The sequence below is a fragment of the Marmota monax genome, unplaced genomic scaffold (assembly GCF_021218885.2).
Source record: "Marmota monax isolate L192 unplaced genomic scaffold, Marmota_monax_Labrador192_F-V1.1 WCK01_AAM20220418_F8-fsc00149, whole genome shotgun sequence".
Classification (NCBI taxonomy): Eukaryota; Metazoa; Chordata; class Mammalia; order Rodentia; family Sciuridae; genus Marmota; species Marmota monax.
In genome coordinates, this window is record NW_026693170.1 from 1,689,614 (window position 1) to 1,708,472 (window position 18,859).

Below are 18,859 nucleotides of genomic sequence, written 5' to 3' on the forward strand. Positions count from 1 at the left end.
GCACACAGTTGAAAGGACCAGATCAGTGCGACAGGGCTGGGGAAGAACTGTGGCCGTGGAGGGGCTGGTGGGTCCTAGGAAAGGGCAAGTAACTCTCACAAGTGGGAGCCACACAACCTAGAGGCAGAGTGAAATCAGGGACCTACCAGGGGCTGCCGGGGACCCTCACCCACCTAATGTACTGCTTCCGGTTCATCCTGCAGAACATGATGAAGCCGTTCACACACTTTTTCTTCATCTGGGTAGGACATGGGGCTTTCTTGCTCTCCTTGGGCTTCGAAGGGCCCTTGCTGGTCCGGCCCTTCCTGGTCTTTCTCCCACCTGTGGGCAGGATTGAGGCCCTCCGGGTGGGGGTCCATGTATAGTCGTCATCCTCATCACTAGAGGACTGCAAGCCCTCAGGGTCGACCTGCATGTCCTGGACAGAGAAGAGTGGTAAGTGCCAGGGCAAGAGAAACCCACCCGCCTTCCGCAGATGCCAGCCCTCACCTCTTCCTGCCCCCACAGGGACTCCAAGTCGCTCTCCTCAGTGCTGGGGCTGGACTGCACCTTGCTGGCCTCACTCAAAGAGAGGTAGCAGTGGTCCAGTGAGACCGAGGACTGGCACAGGCTGTGGGAGTCAGGGGGCGCTTCAGGTGCCTCTAGAGGTACGCTCTGGGCCATGATGAGGGAGAAAGATGGTTGGGGTGGGGGCTGGGATCACCCTCCACTCACTGATTTCCCAGGACAGAATGCAAGCAGCCTCACAGTCTCCACAGCCTCGGGACACTCAGGCACACACTCCCAAGTTCCCATAGCAGGCTAAGTGGGGCAGGAATGGCTGGGGCGACTTGTTTCCTCCCATCCTGGGGCAGTGTCGCCTCCACCCCATCAGCGTACTAGTGGCCTAGAGGCTGTGGTGCTCTGGGAAGTCTGAACTTCTTTGAGCCTGGATCTCATCTACACGACAGGGGTAACAATACAGGCCTTGCAGGGCTGGGAAGAACCTCCCACAGCGCCCGGCACTAGCTAGGAGCTAACGGCATGTTTCTGCCACCAACTCAGGTACTCATTGAGGCAACACTGGAGGAATCATCTGTGGAGGACTAGAGCTGCCTCTCCATTAGCAGTGACCTTCTGTAGCAGAGGTGCTGCCCTGGTTGGCCCAGGGCCCAGGAGGGCTGCAGTCCTGGGATTGGTCTCTACTCAAACTGAGAATTCCTGGGCCACTCTCTGGGTTCAGGTTTTTTCTCACCCATCAAACAAAGTCAGGAGCCCCCTACTTGGTAGATGGATGGGGGCAGGTGGCTGGGTGGCTAGAGGGCTGAGTCTGGGAATGGGTCGAGCAGGGAGGTGGGGTGACATATGGTGGGTGTCGCCTACCTTCTTTTGGGGTGCCTCAAGGGTACAGGCAGAAGGTCGAGACTCAGGCTCTAAGAGCACTTCTTCAAAGAGGCCTGTTGGTGGGGACACCACAGTGCTGGCTAGAACGGAAGTGCTTCTCCCACTGCACTGAGCCTCTGCCCTGCTGTCCCCACCAGCTGGAACCCCCTTGTCTGGCCTTCTCCTACCCCACGTCCAATTCCCCTCACAGGTCAGCTGCCGTGGGACCCCTCCAGCCCCAGGGAGGAGCATGTGGCTCCCTGATCAGGCTCCTGAGCCTTTCCCTCTCTTGTGCTGGGCTGTGGGTGCCTTGAGACAGGGCCTGGATGAGATAGGGCTCTGGGCGGCCAGAGTACGGCATAGGCCTGAGCACCTGGTGGGTGCCCCATGTTCTGAGTGACTGGAGCCTCAGTCTTGCCCTGGAGGCTTACCTTGGGTCAGGTACTCATTGCCATCCTCCAAGATCTGTTCTGGCAGCAATTTTCCAGGGGAGCTGAAGAGGGAAGGACTTAGTCCTAGGATCTCACTTGGGTGGCCTGTCACACTCCAATTATTGATTTGGGGAGGCCCCAAGGCCACTGGGCTCCCTAAAGAGGAAACACGGGGCTCAGTAATATGGTTGGAAATTGCCCTCCCCTCAACAGTAGAAGGCTTTGAGGAGATGGTGCCAGACACTGGGGCCAGGGGACTCGTTCCTGACTGGGCGTTCCTATAGAGGGGATTAAGAGACACAGTGCCTGGCATTATTTCAGGGATAGCAAAGGGAAAAAATCATCATAATGGGTCAGAGATTCAATAGACTGATATATCTACCTGCAGCTCTGTTAAGAAAGATTCTGAGGTAGTATCTGGACTCAAGGGAAAGAATGATAATTGATTAGCAATGTCTGTCCTAGCAACTAGCATCAGAGTGACAGCAGGAACAGTGCAGTCACCATCCCTGTTCTTAGCAGATCCCCATTCTCCTTCCCACTTTCCCCTGCCATAGAAATCCTCAGAAGGAAGAGAGACAGTTTCAGTCACCATGAGGGCTGCCCTCTGGGGTCCAGGCAGGAAGCCACGGGTCAGCATCTGGGACTTCCTTGTCCACCTCCTCACTGGAATCACAGAAGACCAGCTTCTGCCTGTGACAGGTGGAATTAAGAGGCAAACACAGAGCCCTGAGCTGGGAACTGCTGTGTGACCCCTCCAGTGTCTCCTGTGGCTGGCTGTGTGCAGGTCCCAGGGAGCTCGGTCAGCTGAGCGCCCAGCCTCCAGGGGCTTCTAGGCCTATGAGGTGAGCTGGCGCCAGAGGGGCAACGCTGAGGGCAGTGGGAGGAGGACCTCAGTGAGGACTGAAGGACAGGCAGTGTCACAGGTGGGCCTGGGGAGTGAGCTGTCCATGAAGAGGGACCAGAATGAATGTAAAGCTCAGAGGCTGGGGCGTGGTGAGCATCCTCTTAGGTGTAAGAGCCAGGGTGAGGGCAGGAGATGAGGTCACAGAATGTCTCCAATGCCAGTTAAGATAACTGGGCTCTACCTGCTAGGCACCAAGGAAGGGTCAAGGCCAAGTTCTCTGTGTTAGAAAAGCTACTCAAGTGAAGATGGGCTGCAGGGGGAGACTGGAGGCAGAGAGGCCAGTGGGGAGGCTGTGGCCAGGTTCTGAGAGATGGAAGCCAGACTCCAGAGAGCTCAGTGCAGTCAGCATAAAGCAGGCCCAGGGCAGTGCTCAGGAGAACTGGAAAAGGATGAACCCTGGCCTTGTTTCTTAGGACCCCTCACCATGCCAGCCCAAACTCCTCTGCCCCGCCCACCAGTGCCCTCAGAGTGCCCTCACCTGGAATAGGGGTGTATCCTGCTTAGGAAATGGATCCCTTCAGCCCCTCTCTGGGCCTCCAAAGCAGGGTCAGGCTCTCCATCCTGGGCACTGTTTGCACAACAGCAGCCTGGGGGGCAAATTAGGATGACTGCTTCTGTGGGTCGACATAGAGGATGGGGAGGAGCCAGGTTCTGCCACCCAACTTTCTGCTCCACCATCCTGACCAAAACCTTAGTCTATAGGACCTCTGTGTGAGGCTGGGGGTGCCCATGTCACCCTGAAGTTTCTTGAATCTCATATCCCTATCAGAAGCTGTAATGAGGATAAAATCCTTAAGTGGAACGACAATAATCACAAGCAAGAATGCAGTGCTTACTGTGGCCAGCCCTGTTTGAAGCACTTAAAATCCTTTTCAGTGACCCTTTGCTGGAGGACACCATTATTATACTATAGGTAAAGTGAGGCACTGAGATATCGGGTAGCTTGCCAACACTGTAGTTAGCAAGAAGATCTGTGAAGCACTCCCTCAGCCCCAGGCTGGGTCAGATGCCTGCTCTGGGGCCAACAGCCTCCTGGGAAACCCAGGAAGTCTGGTCACTGTGGACCATCAGCATCTGGTGATGTGGGCGATTCCTTCAGTGGACTGTGACCTTAGTCCCTGATATGTCAGGAGCACTCTGCACATGTCCTGGCCCGGAGCAGGCATTCAGAATGGGGGCTACATGAATGAACAGAGGAACCAACTGCCCAAGGCCTTGCAGCCAGTATGAGGCTAGGCCTTGAGTTCAAATCCCCTCTCTCCACCCAGCTCTTTGCTAGATGCATCAGCAAGCCTATTTCAGTTGGTGGAGTGACAGGGCAATCACAAGAGACATTGTGGCTGCTTCGGGTGAGGTCTTCTCAGGATACCCTACCCTATCCCACTTCTGTGACCTGAAGCCTAACAGGAGGGTAGCCCTGATCTTCTCCCTCCCTTACCCACAATAGAGCCTGAAATGAGAAAGAAAACTGGGAACAAAACCATAAGTTCCGTGAGATGAGGGGCAGGGTCTACTCTGATCACCACTGTATCCCCAGCTACTCAGCAAGTCCCCAGCAAAGAGCCTGTAAAGATGAAACTCATGGTGAGGAAAGAGACCAACTTGCGATGTCACCAAGGACGATGTTTTCGGCTATATCCAGCAACGTCAGCTGGGATCTTCCTCCTTCTCCATCGCCTTGAAATGAGGCAAATGCAGCTTTGAGGTCACACCAGGGGTCTGGGCATCTTGGAGGGGTGGTGATCCCCCCCACGTTTCCTTCTTTCTGGTCTGGGGACGTGGTCACCGTCTTCTCAGGTTTGTCTAGGGCCAGGGAACGGCGAGGTTTCTGGTCCCGGGTCTGACGTTCTGAGAATGCAGAGAGATGGGTGTCAGAGGACCCTGTGTGTAGGGAGTGTTCCCTGACTACCCCAGAATATGGCTCAGTTGGGGACCTCCTTTGCTCTGGGTTGACAGCCTGTTTTAAAGCTGTGTATGGCTTGGTCACTCGCCAGCCCTTCCAGGCATGCTCAGATACTCAAGCAGAGGTCATTTAGCCCAACCCCCACCTATATACCTTGCAAGCTCTTAAAAAACAAAAAGACACAGCTGCTCTGATGTTCCACCACAGACAGAGGGCACCCAATTCTCTAGGTAAAAAGCACAAGAATAGGATTTCTTTTTCTTTTCTTTTTTTTTTTGAAGCACCCCAGGTGATTTAGATGTATAGCCAGGGAGTCACCGATGAGATCCAACTTTTTTTTTTTTTTTTTTGGCTCTACTAGGAATCCAACCCAAGGCCGTGGGTATGCCAGGCAAATACTGCACTATACCCCTGCCTCTCCGGCTCCCATTTTATAGTCACGGAAACTGAGTCCCACAAATGAGAAGGGGAGCAAGTGAGTAGCATGGCTGGGGCTGGCCCCAGGACACTGCCTCCCACATGTGGATCTTCCTGTCACTGCACACTCCCCAATTCTCTGGTCCAGAATGATTACCGAGTACAGGGCAATAAATAAAAACAGCAGCTGCGCTCCTTGGACCTGACCAGTGTCTCTCACATGAGCTCTGCTTGGGCAGAGTGCGTGCTTGTTCTCCTGTGGCAGGTGATGTGTTTTTCAGTGAGGAAGCAGAGGTTTAGAGGAGAGTGGCCCACTCCAGGTCACTGAGCTCCTACTAGGAGGAGTGGGATCTGACCCTGGCATAGTTTGCTGAGCAGACCCCTGAGCAGGGCCATGGCAACCCTGGAGAGGGAGTCCTGTTCCATTGACCCCTGCCTTCTTGTTCTGCTCCGCTGACAGCTCATACCTGGTGCTCGAGTCAGCTTCTTCCGAGGTTTCCGGCAGGCCCCCCAAAGACGAGACTTCCGAGAGCACGGGGAGCTGGAGGGGGTTGAGTGTTTCCGCCTGGCTGGGCCCACAGCTGGGTTCCGACCCAGCCCTGCTGGGACAGAGAAGTGGACAGGTCAGATCCTAGTCCTCACTCTAGCATGTTTCCTGCTCTCTAGATGATGCTTCCTAACCCTGGGATAAAGCGGGCCCCCAGGCAGAACTCACATATGGAATTGTGATTTGTGCAGGCCCCAAGGCCACTGGGCTCCCTAAAGAGGAAACATGGGGCTCAGGGATGTGGTCAGAAATTGCCCTCCCCCCCAACAGTAGAAGGCTTTGAGGAGATGGTGCCAGACACTGGAGCAAGGGGACTCGTCTGACTGAGCGTTCCTGTAGAGGGGATTAAGAGGCACAGTGCCTGGAAACCCAGATGTGGGAGGAAGCAGACCTGTCCTCAGTTGCACAGCCAGGAGGCAGAAGCACAGGGGCAAAGTCAGGTTCCCCAGGGCTGGCCAAGAGGATGAACAGACTCACCCCTTCCCAGATGCCTCTTCCCCACCCCAAACCTGTTCCTTCTCATCTTTCTCAATACAGTGAAGGTGCTACCACCCACCTGGGGTCGCCCTGGGCCTCTGCCTCTGGCCTCTCAAGTCTTCCTTATTATTAACATCTCCCAAGTTCACCCACTTCTGTCCACATTCCCAGCTACAGTGCTAGATTGGGCTTCATTGTCTTTTGTCCAGAGATATTCCTAAAACCATTTTCTCTGATATCCCTGATTCCAGTTTCTTCCTTCACAATCAGTCCTCTAGATGTCATGGACCCTGTTCTAGGACAAAACAAAACAAAAAATCTGCCAGGTGTGGCATTGTGTGTTTAGAATCCCAGCGACTTGGGAAGCTTAGGTAAAAGGATAGAGTGCCTGGGTAACAGACAGAGACTCCGTCTCCAAACCAAACCCCAAACCAAATCTGATCATGACTCCCTTGCCCAAAATCCTTCAGTAACTCTCATTGTCTTCATCTCTCTCTGTAGCTGTGTACCAGAAGCCCTTCAGGACCTCACCCCTGCTCCCCCAGCCCCTGGTGAGCCCCTCCAGCCTCATCTCCTGCCACCCTGCCTGAGTATCTCGCACTCCAGCAACACCGACAGCACTGGGCACCCTGCGCAACACTGGGTGGCCGCTGCTCCAGGTGCTATTTTTCTTTTTCTTTAAAGAAAACATATATATGTATATATGTATGTACACACACACACACACATATATATTTTAAGTATTTCTTTTTAGTTATAAGTGGACACGATACCTCTATGTTATTTATTTATCTTACATGGTGCTGAGGATCCAACCCAGTGCCTCCCGCATGCTGGGCAGTGCTCTGAGTGCTCTATGTTGAGCCCCAACCCCAGTCGCCTGTTGTTTCTTCATATGTATTTAATCCCTATGACAAGCCAAGTGCTGGTGTGTCCTGTTCTGCAGAGGACGGGAACTGAAACACAGCAGGCTGAGGTCATGGAGACACACTTCAGTCCTGATCTAGCTCGGGATGCTACATGGTCCCTCCAATCACACTCACCACTTGCCTGTCCCCAAATGTCCCACATGGGCCTCCTCATGCCTTCACACTCTCACCCACATGGTTCCTTCTGTCTGGCAGGGTCCCCTTCTCCTGCTGTCCTTGGAAGCCCCTCCTCTAAGCCCCCACAGCATCTTGAACAACTTTCTGATGGCTTCCCCTCCATAAAGCTGTGAGAGTCCAGGGCAGGGAGGGAGACTGGACTCATCTAAGTCACTCAATGTCCACAATGGCCAGGACAACATTTGGCCTGTAGCAAACACTAGGAAACATTGTCTGAACTGCTTACCCCCAAGTCCACCTTCCCCATCGCTGGTGTGGAATTTGAGCAAGGCCTTGGCCACATCGATGCTTCTTTGGAGGTACTGAATGTAGTGCAGGACGTGAAGCAGAATCTCCTTCTGCCCCCAAAAGAAAGACAGGGTTGAGAACAAGAGCCAGGACTCAGGAAAACGTGAGGCTGCTGGGAACCAGAGACAGGCAGGCCTCAGTGAGGTGGCAGGGGGTGGGGTGGGGTGTCACCTGAGGAAACAGGCTTAGAATGCCAAAGGGATCTGGAGAAACGAGGTAGAAAAGCTAGAATCTGAACTCAGGTCTGCCTGCCTCCTGGTTGTTTTTCAACACGTACAGCTCAGCTTCTGGCCCCTGGCTCTTTGCTCATGCTGTATTTCCGGTCTGCAAATCCTCCTCTTTTCCCCCATGAACTCCTCACCTCTATCTCCTCTTCTGGTTCTCGGCAGCATGCCCGCCCTCCTGACCCCTCTCACCCAGGCTGGCTCAGCTGCCCTCCTCAGCACTCTTGTAACACCCTGGGCCAATTTCAACCAGGGTACTTGCAACGCTGTTTTATAATTATCTGTTGACATGTCCTTCACTTCCACTGACCTTGAACTACTTGATGGTGAAATTGTGGCTAATTGATTTCTGTATCCCAAGCATATAGCCAGGGACTATCAGAGGAATGGAACCTCCCGCCAAGAGGATGCCTCCTGCCCAGTGTGTAGGCATCGCCCATCCAGTTACCTACTGCCTCCTGAGTTGATATGGGATACAGAGCTAGAAGAGGTATGTCAGGGTAAGCTAGACATGTTTTGTTTGCCTTCATGGAATTTACAGTCTAGTGAGGGCAACAGACCCTAATCAACTCACAAATCATTCAAAATTACCAACTATATAATAAGCATTATGAATAAAAGACCACAAACAAAGGACCCCAAAATTAGGGTGTCTGGAAAGGCCTCTTTGAGGAGGTAGCATTTAAACAGGCCTAAAGAGTAGAGGGAGGGCTAGGGATATAGCTCAGTTGGTGGTAGAGTGCTTCCCTCGCATGCACAGAGCCCTGGGTTCAATCCCCAGCACTACACACACACACAAAAAAAAAAAAAAAAAAAAAAAAGAGTAGAAGGAGTTATTTGGGTGACAAGGTGAGGGAAGTTCACCAGTTTTGAATCAAACTGGATCCACAGAATAATAAAAAATCAGAAATAAACTCTCAAACTACAAATAAGGAAACAGGGTCTCATGAGGGGGTTTACATGAAAGTATTCCATAAAATACAATATAGACAGTCAGTGAAATGATTTAGTAGTATCCAAAGAAGGATGCTATAACAGAAGTATATAATCTAAGAAATACGTGTGACATAGCCAAGAGAACATTGGTTTTAAAACCTGGATCCAAACTACCACTTGGTTGTGCATTAAAAACAGGTCATTTTATGTACTTCACCAAGTTTTGATTTTCTCATCTGTGCAATGGAAATGAGGATATTCAGCTGGGCTCTAAGGACTGCCATTAGTCTAAATAATTAGAAAACAGGGTGGTGGTGCCTCCCTGTAATCCCAGTGTCTCAGGAGGCTAAAGCAGGAGCATCACAAGTTCAAGGCCAGCCTCTTTGTGAGACCCTCCCTCAAAATAAAAAAAAAAACTAAAAGGGCTTGGTATGTAGTTCAGAGGTAAAGTGACTCTAGGTTTAATCCCCAGTACCAAAAAAAAAAAAAAAAAAAAGTAAACAATTGGTGAATGTAAAATTGTCCAGCACAGGGTGTGATACATTGATTGCCTAATAAATGCTTGGTTGAAGACTGAATGAGATCACCTTTACCAGGTTTCCTAGGGATTTAAAAATATATATATTGCTAGACAGTGGATTTTTTCCAAGAGCTGATACTGTCTTTTTTAATTTATTCCTTCTAATAACAGGATTGGCACAAAATTAAGTCTTTGTTAACTGTCAAGTAACTTATAAATGTTACTTGTTACAACTAGTCTAAAGGTTGTATGCAGAAAGCAATTGAGAATCACCCAGGATTCAGCAGAAGCTCGTATTTGATAACTGGGGAGGGTGGCCTTGGCTGCTGCCCCTGAGGTTTGAATCCCAGGGACCTTATCACTATCTCAACATATGGCATTGATTCAGCCATTCAATAGACATCCACTGAGCTCTCTGTGACAGCAGGGTTGAAGCACAGGGCTTTGGAATGACATTTCTCTCATTGCCCCACTGTGTGCCTCTGGGCAACGTGACCCCTCTGCACGTCAGTTTCCTTAAACCAAAGTGAGCCTAACCATACATCTCTCCCAAGCCTTGTTGGACAATTAAATGAGGATTCGAATCTAAGATGCTTAGCAGTCAAGATCTGGAATCTGGAACTCTCAGTAAGTTGGGAGCAGCTGCTCCTGCTCTCTGCTCTAGGCAGGGCCCTGGGGGTCCTAGAGGCCCTGGGGGGTAGAGATTTTTCCCTTATGGGATATGCACTGGCATAACTCTCCATCTAAAGGAGTCAGAAACAAGGAAATGCTCATGGTACTATGCTGAGGACTACATGGGGTAGGGGGCAATTAATCAGCCACAGTGGTGTGGAAGGACACCACAAACCTCCAGTCTCAAACACAGGGAAGCCACACCTAATAGTTCATGAGCCGTCACACAGCCCTGGGACTGGCTATGGTGTCTTCACACAGAGACAAGTTTGACCATGAGATGCTGGGCACTGACTGGGAATTGAATTTGCAATCTGACCCCCAAACCTCCTGTCTTAAATGTTCCCCCTTTCAATGCTGCTCCTGCCCCCACTCTGGGACACCCAAGACAGAATCCCAGGCATTGTCTGCACTGGGATACAGGTAATACAAGGAGCAAGGGAACCAGGGCTGAACTTCAGGAGGATGAAGACAGGGAAGAAAGATTCCTGACACAGCAGAGGATAAATGGTGAACAAAGTATTCTGAAACCTTGGAAGAATTCCAAGAGATGTGGTCATCTGGTCAGTTACGAAATGTTGCCTGTCCCCTGACTAGTCTGTCATTCCTCAAGGGAAGTGGACTGTGTCTTTATTGTCTTTAGCTCCCTAAGAGCCTCAAACACACCTCTGCACATCAAATATGCAAATGCTCAATTCCTCAAATAGTTCACATAAGAATTCCAAAGAGGGCTGGGGATGTGGCTGAAGTGGTAGCGCACTCGCCTGGCACGCGTGCGGCCCGGGTTCGATCCTCAGCACCACATATAAACAAAGATGTTGTGTCCACCGATAACTAAAAAATAAATATTAAAAAAAAAAAAAGAATTCCAAAGATATCCACATTCTAGTCTCCAGCACCTATGGATGTGCTATGTGCTGCCTGATATGGCAAAGGGGACTCCGCAGATGTGAGTTAAAGATGGAGATTACTCTGGAGCATCCAGGTGTGCCCAATGGAATCACAATGGCTTTATAAGAGGGAAACAGTGGGGGTGGGGGCAGGGAACAAAGGCAGAGAAGGCGATATGGCAACAGAAGCAGTAAGAGAGGGGAGAACTTTGAAGATGCGAAGCTGCTTGCTAGCCTGGGCCCTCATGAGCCAGGGAGCGTAGGTGACCTCTAGAAGCTGGCAAAGGGAAAGGCAGTGGACAGTCCCCTGGAGCCTCTCAGAGGAACCAACCCCACAGACACCTTGACTCTAGACCAGTATGTCTGATTTGGGACATCCTACCTCCAGTCTATAAGAGAATAAGTTTGTGTCTCTTAAGTCACTAATTTTGGGGTGATTTTTTGGTAGCCCTAGGGAACTCATAAAAGCACCTACTGTTGAGAGAGATTTAAGAGGAAGATTCAACATGACCTGTGGTTGATGACATGTGGTGGGCAGGGAAAAGCCCAGGTTTGGGGTCAGGCAAATCTCTCCAAGACACCCACTCCTCTGAACCTCTGCAAAGACAAGTCGCACATTCCAGTTAGGATCAGTTATTCCTGTGTTCAAATCTTCATCTTCCTGACAGACTCTGAGTTCCCAGAGAAGAACTGGGTCTCAAATTTCTTTGCCTCCCTTGTTGTAACCAGAACAGCTTCTGGCACCCAACAATATTTCCAAAAATGGCTGACGAATGAATGAGTACATGAGTGAATGAGAGGAACTAAAGCAAGAAAATGTCATATCAAGCCTTCAAGATCTCTGAGTCTCATATTAGGCTATTCCCCCTGGGAGCAAGGTGTTAGCTTGGCACTATGTACATTTATTGAGGAGCCTATGGGGACATCCTGGGAAACCACACCCAGTCCTACCTCACAGATCCCAAAACAAGAGACTTGAAGAGGGAACTGATATTTATTCAGGGTATGCAACGTGCAGAACCTGTCACAAGTATTATGTCATTTTGGCCTCATGATATCTCTGGGTAGCGGTAGTTATATTTCCTTGTTTTAAGCCAAGAAACTCAGGAAACTGACCAGAGTTCTGCAGCTGTGAGCTGGGGGGGGGGGGTGTCTCAAACCTCTGGCTGTTGGACTCCGTATTCTGTTCTTCCCTCCCAATTCCCCTGTCTCTTGCATAAAAGGACTGCCAGGCTTCTAGTCATGGGATCAGGACTCCTAGAAATTCCTTCAGAGAAGGACCATACCCATTCCAAGGCTGACACTAAAAGGGTCTGCTAGGTTTTCCCAGCTTACTGCTATCTGAAGACCTGTGTCCCCAGACTGCCTCCTTTCCACCAGTCCCGCACCTTAGTGAGCTTCTTGGTGCCAGTCTTCGGGGCCACAGGTAGCAGCAATGCCAGCTCTTGCAGCTTGCTGGAGTGGTTTTTCTTCTGATTCCTGGTTTGGGACGAGAGCTGGATTTGGTTAGGACATCCAAAATTGAATTTGTAATCTGACCCCCAAATCTTCTGTCTTAAATGTTCCCCCTTTCAATGCTGCCCCTGCCCCCACTCTGGGACACCCAAGACAGAGTCCCAGGCATTGTCTGCACTTGTCATTCTCCCTTAACCCCTTGACCAGTTGGCCACCAAATGCTTCCCCTCCCTCCCTCCCCTTCTCTCCATCTTCATAGCCCCCCCCAAATCCACCCTGATATCCTCCCGGGTCCCCCAGCCTCCTATCTGGCCTCTTCCATCCTATTCTCCGCTAGGGGCAGGGTGGGCTTTCCTGCTTCAAACTCCTCAATGTCATCCCGTTGTTAAGGATCAAGTTTAAACCCTTAACATGGCTCATAACACTCTTTCCACCCAGCACTGACCACTCTGGTCTCATCCTTCCTTTGACGCTCTCACATGAAATGATCCTGGTCCACAGGATGGGTGACATGCTGCTGCCAAGTTGCCCAGACCCTGTGCTCACCTGTCTCTAACCCCGCACAAGGCTTACAGCTGTGGGGAGCACCACCGTATCCCTAACACTAGACAGAGCCTGGCATATTGTGGGAATTCACTGCATATTGGATAAATGAATAATAAATAATGGCATGAAATAAGTTGACTCCTGGGAACCTGCAGAACTTAATTCCTGAATTCATGATTTACAATATACCCATGAACACAACCCTCCACCCCTCTTTCCTACCACATGAAGATACAGAGATGCTGGAGCCCCTCTCCCAAATTACACCACTGCCACTACCCATGCAACTCCTCTGGGGCTGCCCAAACACCTCAATGCCACCAATCATTGTCCTTCCTTCAGGGCTCACTTTAGTTGCTACCTCCCTTGCTTTCCTCCTCCACTCTAAATGTCCACAACACTTTGTGTCACCTACAGCATGGCCAAGACAAAAACCAACCAACCAACCAAACAAACAAACAAACAAAAACCTCCCTTGATTACTCATGGGGTTAGCTCCAGTTTGCACCGATATAAACTGATACCTCCTGTTGGCCAGGCCCTGTGCAGGATACCGTGGCAACGGGGGTAATGACTCAGGAAGCAGTGTATGATGTGGGAGAGGCACTCATCTTCCTAACCAAACAGCAAATTCCTAAAAGAATCTCTCTTTCATCCATTCATTCAGCAGTTACTTACTTAGCACCTACTTTGTGTCAGGAACTGTTATAAAAATACATAAAGTCCCTTCTTCTTGAGCTCACAGTATAGTCAGGGATAAAGTAATCAACCAAACTGTTACAAAACCAAACATAAAGTTGCAACAAGGACCATACAAAGCTATATAATTTTCAAGGGGGAGCATTGCAAATGAAAAATGGGTCTTGTGCCAAAAATTAAGAATTTCATGATGGTAGAAAGCAAAGAATTAACCAATTATCCTGCCTTTCTAAAAGCAGGGTGCTAAGCAACTACCTAGGCGACATGTCCATGAAGTTGGCCTCCTGATGAGAATAAAGGAGAGGTGTTGTTTGGTGATATAGAAGTTTGCAATAGGGGGCTTTGACCTAATAAAGGAAGGGCTTGTAATAGGAGGATTTGCCTTGATCAACAAGGTCTTTCCTGAAGAAATAAACCTGACCAGAACCTGTTCTAAAGGACAAGTGGAAAGATACAGGTGAAGAGGGAAAGAAAACATTCCAAATAGAGGGAACGCGTGCAAAGGCCCTGTGGCAGGACAGAGCATTGGCAAACTTAAAGGAAATAAAACTGGCACGCCAGGAGCACAGAAAGCAAGGAGTACTATGGGATGAAACAAGGATAGAGAAGGAGATAAAGGCTGGATGAGGCAGGGACTCAACTGTAGGTTCACAGTGAAAAGGAGTTCGCCTTTATCTTTAGACCAATCAGAAGCCATTTAAGGGCTTGACATCCTTTGATATCCTCCTCAAAATCTTTGTGAACACAAGAGGCCATATGGATTAGTCAACTAAATGAAAAAAAATAAATCAACTGGTCTCTAAATTATATCATATATATATATATATATATATATATATATATATATATATATATATATACACATACATATATATATATATATAATTTGGGGGGTGGGTATTAGGGGCACTTAATCACTGAGTCACATCTCTAGCTCCTTTTATTTTGAGACAGAATCTCTCTAAATTGCTTAGGGCCTCAATAAATTGCCGAGGCTAGCTTTGAAATTACAATCCTCCTGCCTCAGGCTTCCTAGTAGCTGGGACTACCAGTGTGCTAGGGATTTCTTTTTCTTTTTTGCAGTGTTGGGGATGGAACCCAGGCTCTCACCCATGATTGGCAAGTGCTCTATCACTGAGCTAAACCCTATCCTCTTGGGATTGTTTTCTTGTGTTTGAAGCTAGGAATTGAACCTGGAGCCCTGCACAAGCTAAGCAAGCACTCTATCATTGAGCTACATTTCCCAGCCCAGGATTCCATTCTACTCGTGCTTGCCTAGCATGCACAAAGCCTTAGGTTCAATCCCCAGCAGTGTGAACACACACACATATAAAAAAGAAAATGAAATTGGGCTTGGTACTTATTTTTTGCATACTACCTTTCTTCTGTCCTAGAGGGACTCCTGGAAGCCCAGAGAGAAACAATAACAATAACAATACAGGCATCAAGGAAGAAACAGCATCCAGGTCTACTTATGTTTAAGGTGTTACTTGTTCACATCTAAGAGGGTTTCAAATTAACCATAGTTCCTGATGGTTTATTCTGGATTTTGCAAAGACCTGGGAGAAGATTCTGGGCAAATGCAAAAGTTCTAGAAGAAAAATCAGGAGGGAGCAAGAGTGACTAGGAATCTCAAACTCTAGGCATCCCCTGGGCAGAAGTACTGAGTAGGTTCAACCTGGGCTCTGCTCTCAGGGGCCTCTGAGACTCATGTACTTCCTCCCAAGGCTGCCTTTCTCTTTGCTGGCTGCTTCTGGTTTTAGCCAATTTCTTTTCTCATAATCCTTGTAATTTTCACCCACTAACCATAGTTCTGCCCTTTGGGTCTACAGGGAACAGGTAAGCTCTAGCCATGCAAGGCCTTATTCTGTCTCTCTAAACTGCCACTATTTTCTCTTTGGGCCTTTAACATCCTTTTTGCCTGGAATATTCTCTTGCATTTTTGCATGGTGGGTTTCTTCTTTACCATTTAAGCATTTAGTTTAAATGTAACCTCCTCAGAGAGGCCTTTTGTGACCATCCAACCCAAATAAAATTCCTTTATCATTTATCACCATCTGATATATTACTTTTAAAATTATTTAGCCATTATATATAAACTCCAAGAAGGCAGGGATTTTTGTGTTTATTTACTGTTATCCACCAGGCAAACTTATCCTTTAGTTGCAACAAGCACAATGCTGAAGGCCTGTGATAGTTTTAAGGACTCATGAAATGTTTTCATTTCTTCTAAAGTAGAAGAAAAAATAAATACAACCAAATCTGAATGGTATTTATCTTTATATCAATGCTATTTTTTTTTTTTTAGTGAAGGAAGGGGACTAAGAAGGCAAAATTTTAGCGACCATAATTCATAATACACCCCTGGCTGTATCCTCAGCTCCCAAAATAATGCCTGGCACTTAGTAGGTATCTCAATAAAAAAATTGTTGAACTAATAAATGCCACTTCTGTCCTGAGACAGCCTTTGCCCTTTTTGGGAGGAAAACACTGGGGATGAGACCCAGGGCTTTATATGCTAGGCAAGTGCTCTACCACTAGGATACATCTCCAGTCCTTTTTATTTTTTGGTACCAGGTATTGAGCCCAGGACTGCTTAACCACTGAGCTACATTCCCAGCCCTTTTTATTATTTTTTATTTTGAGACAGGATCTTGCTAAGTTGCTTTAGGCCTTGCTAAATTGCTGAGACTGGCCTCACATTTGAAATCCCCCTGCCTTAGCCTCTTGTGCAGCCAGGAACCTCTCCATCTTTTGACATGGAAAATAACTAACACTTGAGTTTAGTCTTTGAGCTAATCAGCCTAAACACACCATAGTTTCCTTATGTTATGTAAGATGAGCTAGAAGGAGCTTCACAAAAGCCATCCAAACATCTCTAATTAGATTTGGAAAAACCAAATCCTGGGCTAGGGATGCAGCTCAGTGGTAAAGCACTTGCCTAGAATGTTTGAGCCCTGGGTTTATTCCCCAGCACTACCAAAACAACAACAACAACAAAAAAGTCCTAGTACCTAATCTACCTTAACTAAGAACTAAGAGGAAATACTACCCCAAAGTGAGGCATCATAATGATTGATTATAAGATCTAACTTTTGGCTGGGCACAGTAGCACGTGCTGGAGGATTACAAGTTCAAGGTCAGTCTTGGCACTTAGCAAGACCCTGTCTCAAAAGAAAATACAGAGCTGGGACCCAGGCCCAGTGCACACTTGTAATCCCAGTGGCTCAGGAGGCTAAGGAAAGAAGATCGTAAATTCAAAGCCAGTCTCAGTAATTTATCAAGGCCCTAACCAACTTAGTGAGACCCTGTCTCAAAATAAAAAAGGACTGGGGATGTGGCTCAGTAGTGGAGCACTCCCAGATTCAAACCCCAGGTTTCCTCACCCCCCACACAAAAATAGCTTCAGCTTTTGAAGCAGATGAACTGGAATTCAAATCCTAGTTCTGTCACTTGTTGTGTGGCTTTATACAAATGCTTTAATCTCTCTGAGTTAATTTTCTCCCTCATTTATAAAAGGGAGGTGGCTAGGAAAAAAAATTAATCTGGTCTGGAAGGCGTTCTACACAGTACCTGTCACATACAGAATGCTATGAAATGTTAGGTCAAGAGAAGGTGTACAGGGGCTATGACTGTGGTTCAGCAGTAGTGCACTTGCCTGGCATGTGTGAGGCACTGGGTACAATTCTCAGCACTGCATATAAATAAATGAAATAAACGTCTATCAACAACTAAAAAAATTTTTAAAAAAGAGAAGGTGTACAGTCTTTTGTCAGAATGAGTCAGGCATAAAGAATGTTAGAGAACAGGGAGCTGGCAGGGCAGAGTGGTGTATGCCTGTAATCCCAGCAGTTTGGGAAACTGAGGCAAGAGGACTGCAAGTTTGAGGCCAGTCTCGACAATTTAGTGAGGCCTAGGCAACTTAGCCAGACTCTGTTTCAAAATAAAAATAAAAAGGTCTGGGGATGTGGCTCAATAGGAAAATACCCCTGGATTCAATCCCCAGTACCCTCTCCCCACAAAGAGAGAACAAGGTGCTGGGTACTATATTAGATGACTAAGGTTGATAACATAGTTTTTGCTTAATCAACATTCAATTCCCTTTTTCTGGTCATGGTACCTCAGTTCTCCTCTGGGCAACCAGTACATGGGGTTCAGAAAGGCTGGCCCCATCTTTCCCTTCTAGGAGGGAGCACAGATAGAATCAAGTTCCAGCCAAGAAAACTGACAGTGAGTAATTCAGGGCTAGGGTCAGAACCCCTGGTCTGGCCAACCACAGTCAATCAATTTTTGAAAGAGGCTCTCTATGCTGGGTTGTCAAACTGGCAAGATATGGACCTGAGCTGCTGGAAAGCATCTGCCCTCCCAAAGGGAGGGCCTGCTTGAGAAGGAAGACAATAAGAACAAGAGCAGAGCTGCAAGGCAGATTTCTGGCAACATCATTTAACCCCCTATCCTGCAACAGCCAAGCCTAGTATCTCTGAATTTTTTGTTTAAATTATCCAATAAATCCCCTTTTATGTTTAAGCCAGTTTTAGCTGGTTTTCTGTTCAATGCAACTAAGAGTATTAATACAAGGACCTCACATTTAGAGAGGGGTTAAAAAAAAAAGACTGAATTGTTGGTCATCTCTGGGATTCCGGGAGGAATGGGCAGCAAGATAGGCATTCTTCATTTTCTTCATGGTGCTACTTCTGAGCACAGTACCTAAGTAGAGAACCTGAACAAAGGAGATGCTTAATTTTGGAGTTAATGAATGAATGAATGAAGACAGATAAATAGAAAGTCATTAGGAGAGGCAGGCAGTGTGGTGCACACCTGTAATCCCAGCAATTTGGAAGGCTGAGGCAGGAGAATTATAAGTTCAAGACCAGCCTCAGAAAATTAATGAGGCCCTAAGCAATTTAGTGAGAACCTGTCTCAAAATAAAAAATAAAAATGGGCTGGGGATGTATCTCAGTGGTAAAGCACCCCTGGGTTAAACCCCTAGGACCCTTCCCCCGTCCAAAAAAAAAAAAAAAAAGTCATTAGGGAAGACCATAGGAGATAAAATGAACTCAGGCCATTTTTCTTTTTGGGGGTACTAGGCACTACAGCCAGGGCACTCAATACTGAGCCACATTCCCAGTCTTTTTTTTTTTTTTGTGGTGCTGGGGATTGAACCCTGGGCCTTGCGCATGCAAGGCAAGCACTCTACCAACTGAGCTATATCCTCAGCTCTCCCAGTCCTTTTTTGTATATTATTTAGAGACAGGGACTCACTGAGTTGCTTAAAGCCTAAGTTTCTGAGGCTCGCTTTGAAATCACAATCCTCTTGCTTCAGCCTCCCAAGCCACTGGGATTACAGGCATGTACCATAGCACCTGGCTGTTATTTTTCTTTTTTTAAAAAATATTTTATTTATTTATTTATTTTTTTTTTTGGTGTAAACGGACACAACACAATGCCTTTATTTTTATGTGGTGCTGAGGATCAAACC

At 47.9% G+C, this 18,859-nt stretch overlaps 1 protein-coding gene across 1 annotated transcript in view; it reads right to left on the reverse strand.

The window, feature by feature from the left end:
• Positions 1-18,859, reverse strand: part of Meiosin (meiosis initiator) — a 29,494-nt gene that overhangs the window by 1,978 nt on the left and 8,657 nt on the right. Inside the window, exons 2-12 of the mRNA XM_046455469.2 lie at positions 12,069-12,159; positions 7,377-7,488; positions 5,488-5,619; positions 4,303-4,548; positions 3,179-3,287; positions 2,386-2,486; positions 1,794-1,949; positions 1,518-1,520; positions 1,363-1,436; positions 490-654; positions 174-418 (exon numbers count right to left, since the gene is read on the reverse strand). Coding sequence (XP_046311425.1) covers positions 174-418; positions 490-654; positions 1,363-1,436; positions 1,518-1,520; positions 1,794-1,949; positions 2,386-2,486; positions 3,179-3,287; positions 4,303-4,548; positions 5,488-5,619; positions 7,377-7,488; positions 12,069-12,159 — 1,434 coding nt within the window. The remainder of the gene's footprint in view (positions 1-173; positions 419-489; positions 655-1,362; positions 1,437-1,517; positions 1,521-1,793; positions 1,950-2,385; positions 2,487-3,178; positions 3,288-4,302; positions 4,549-5,487; positions 5,620-7,376; positions 7,489-12,068; positions 12,160-18,859) is intronic.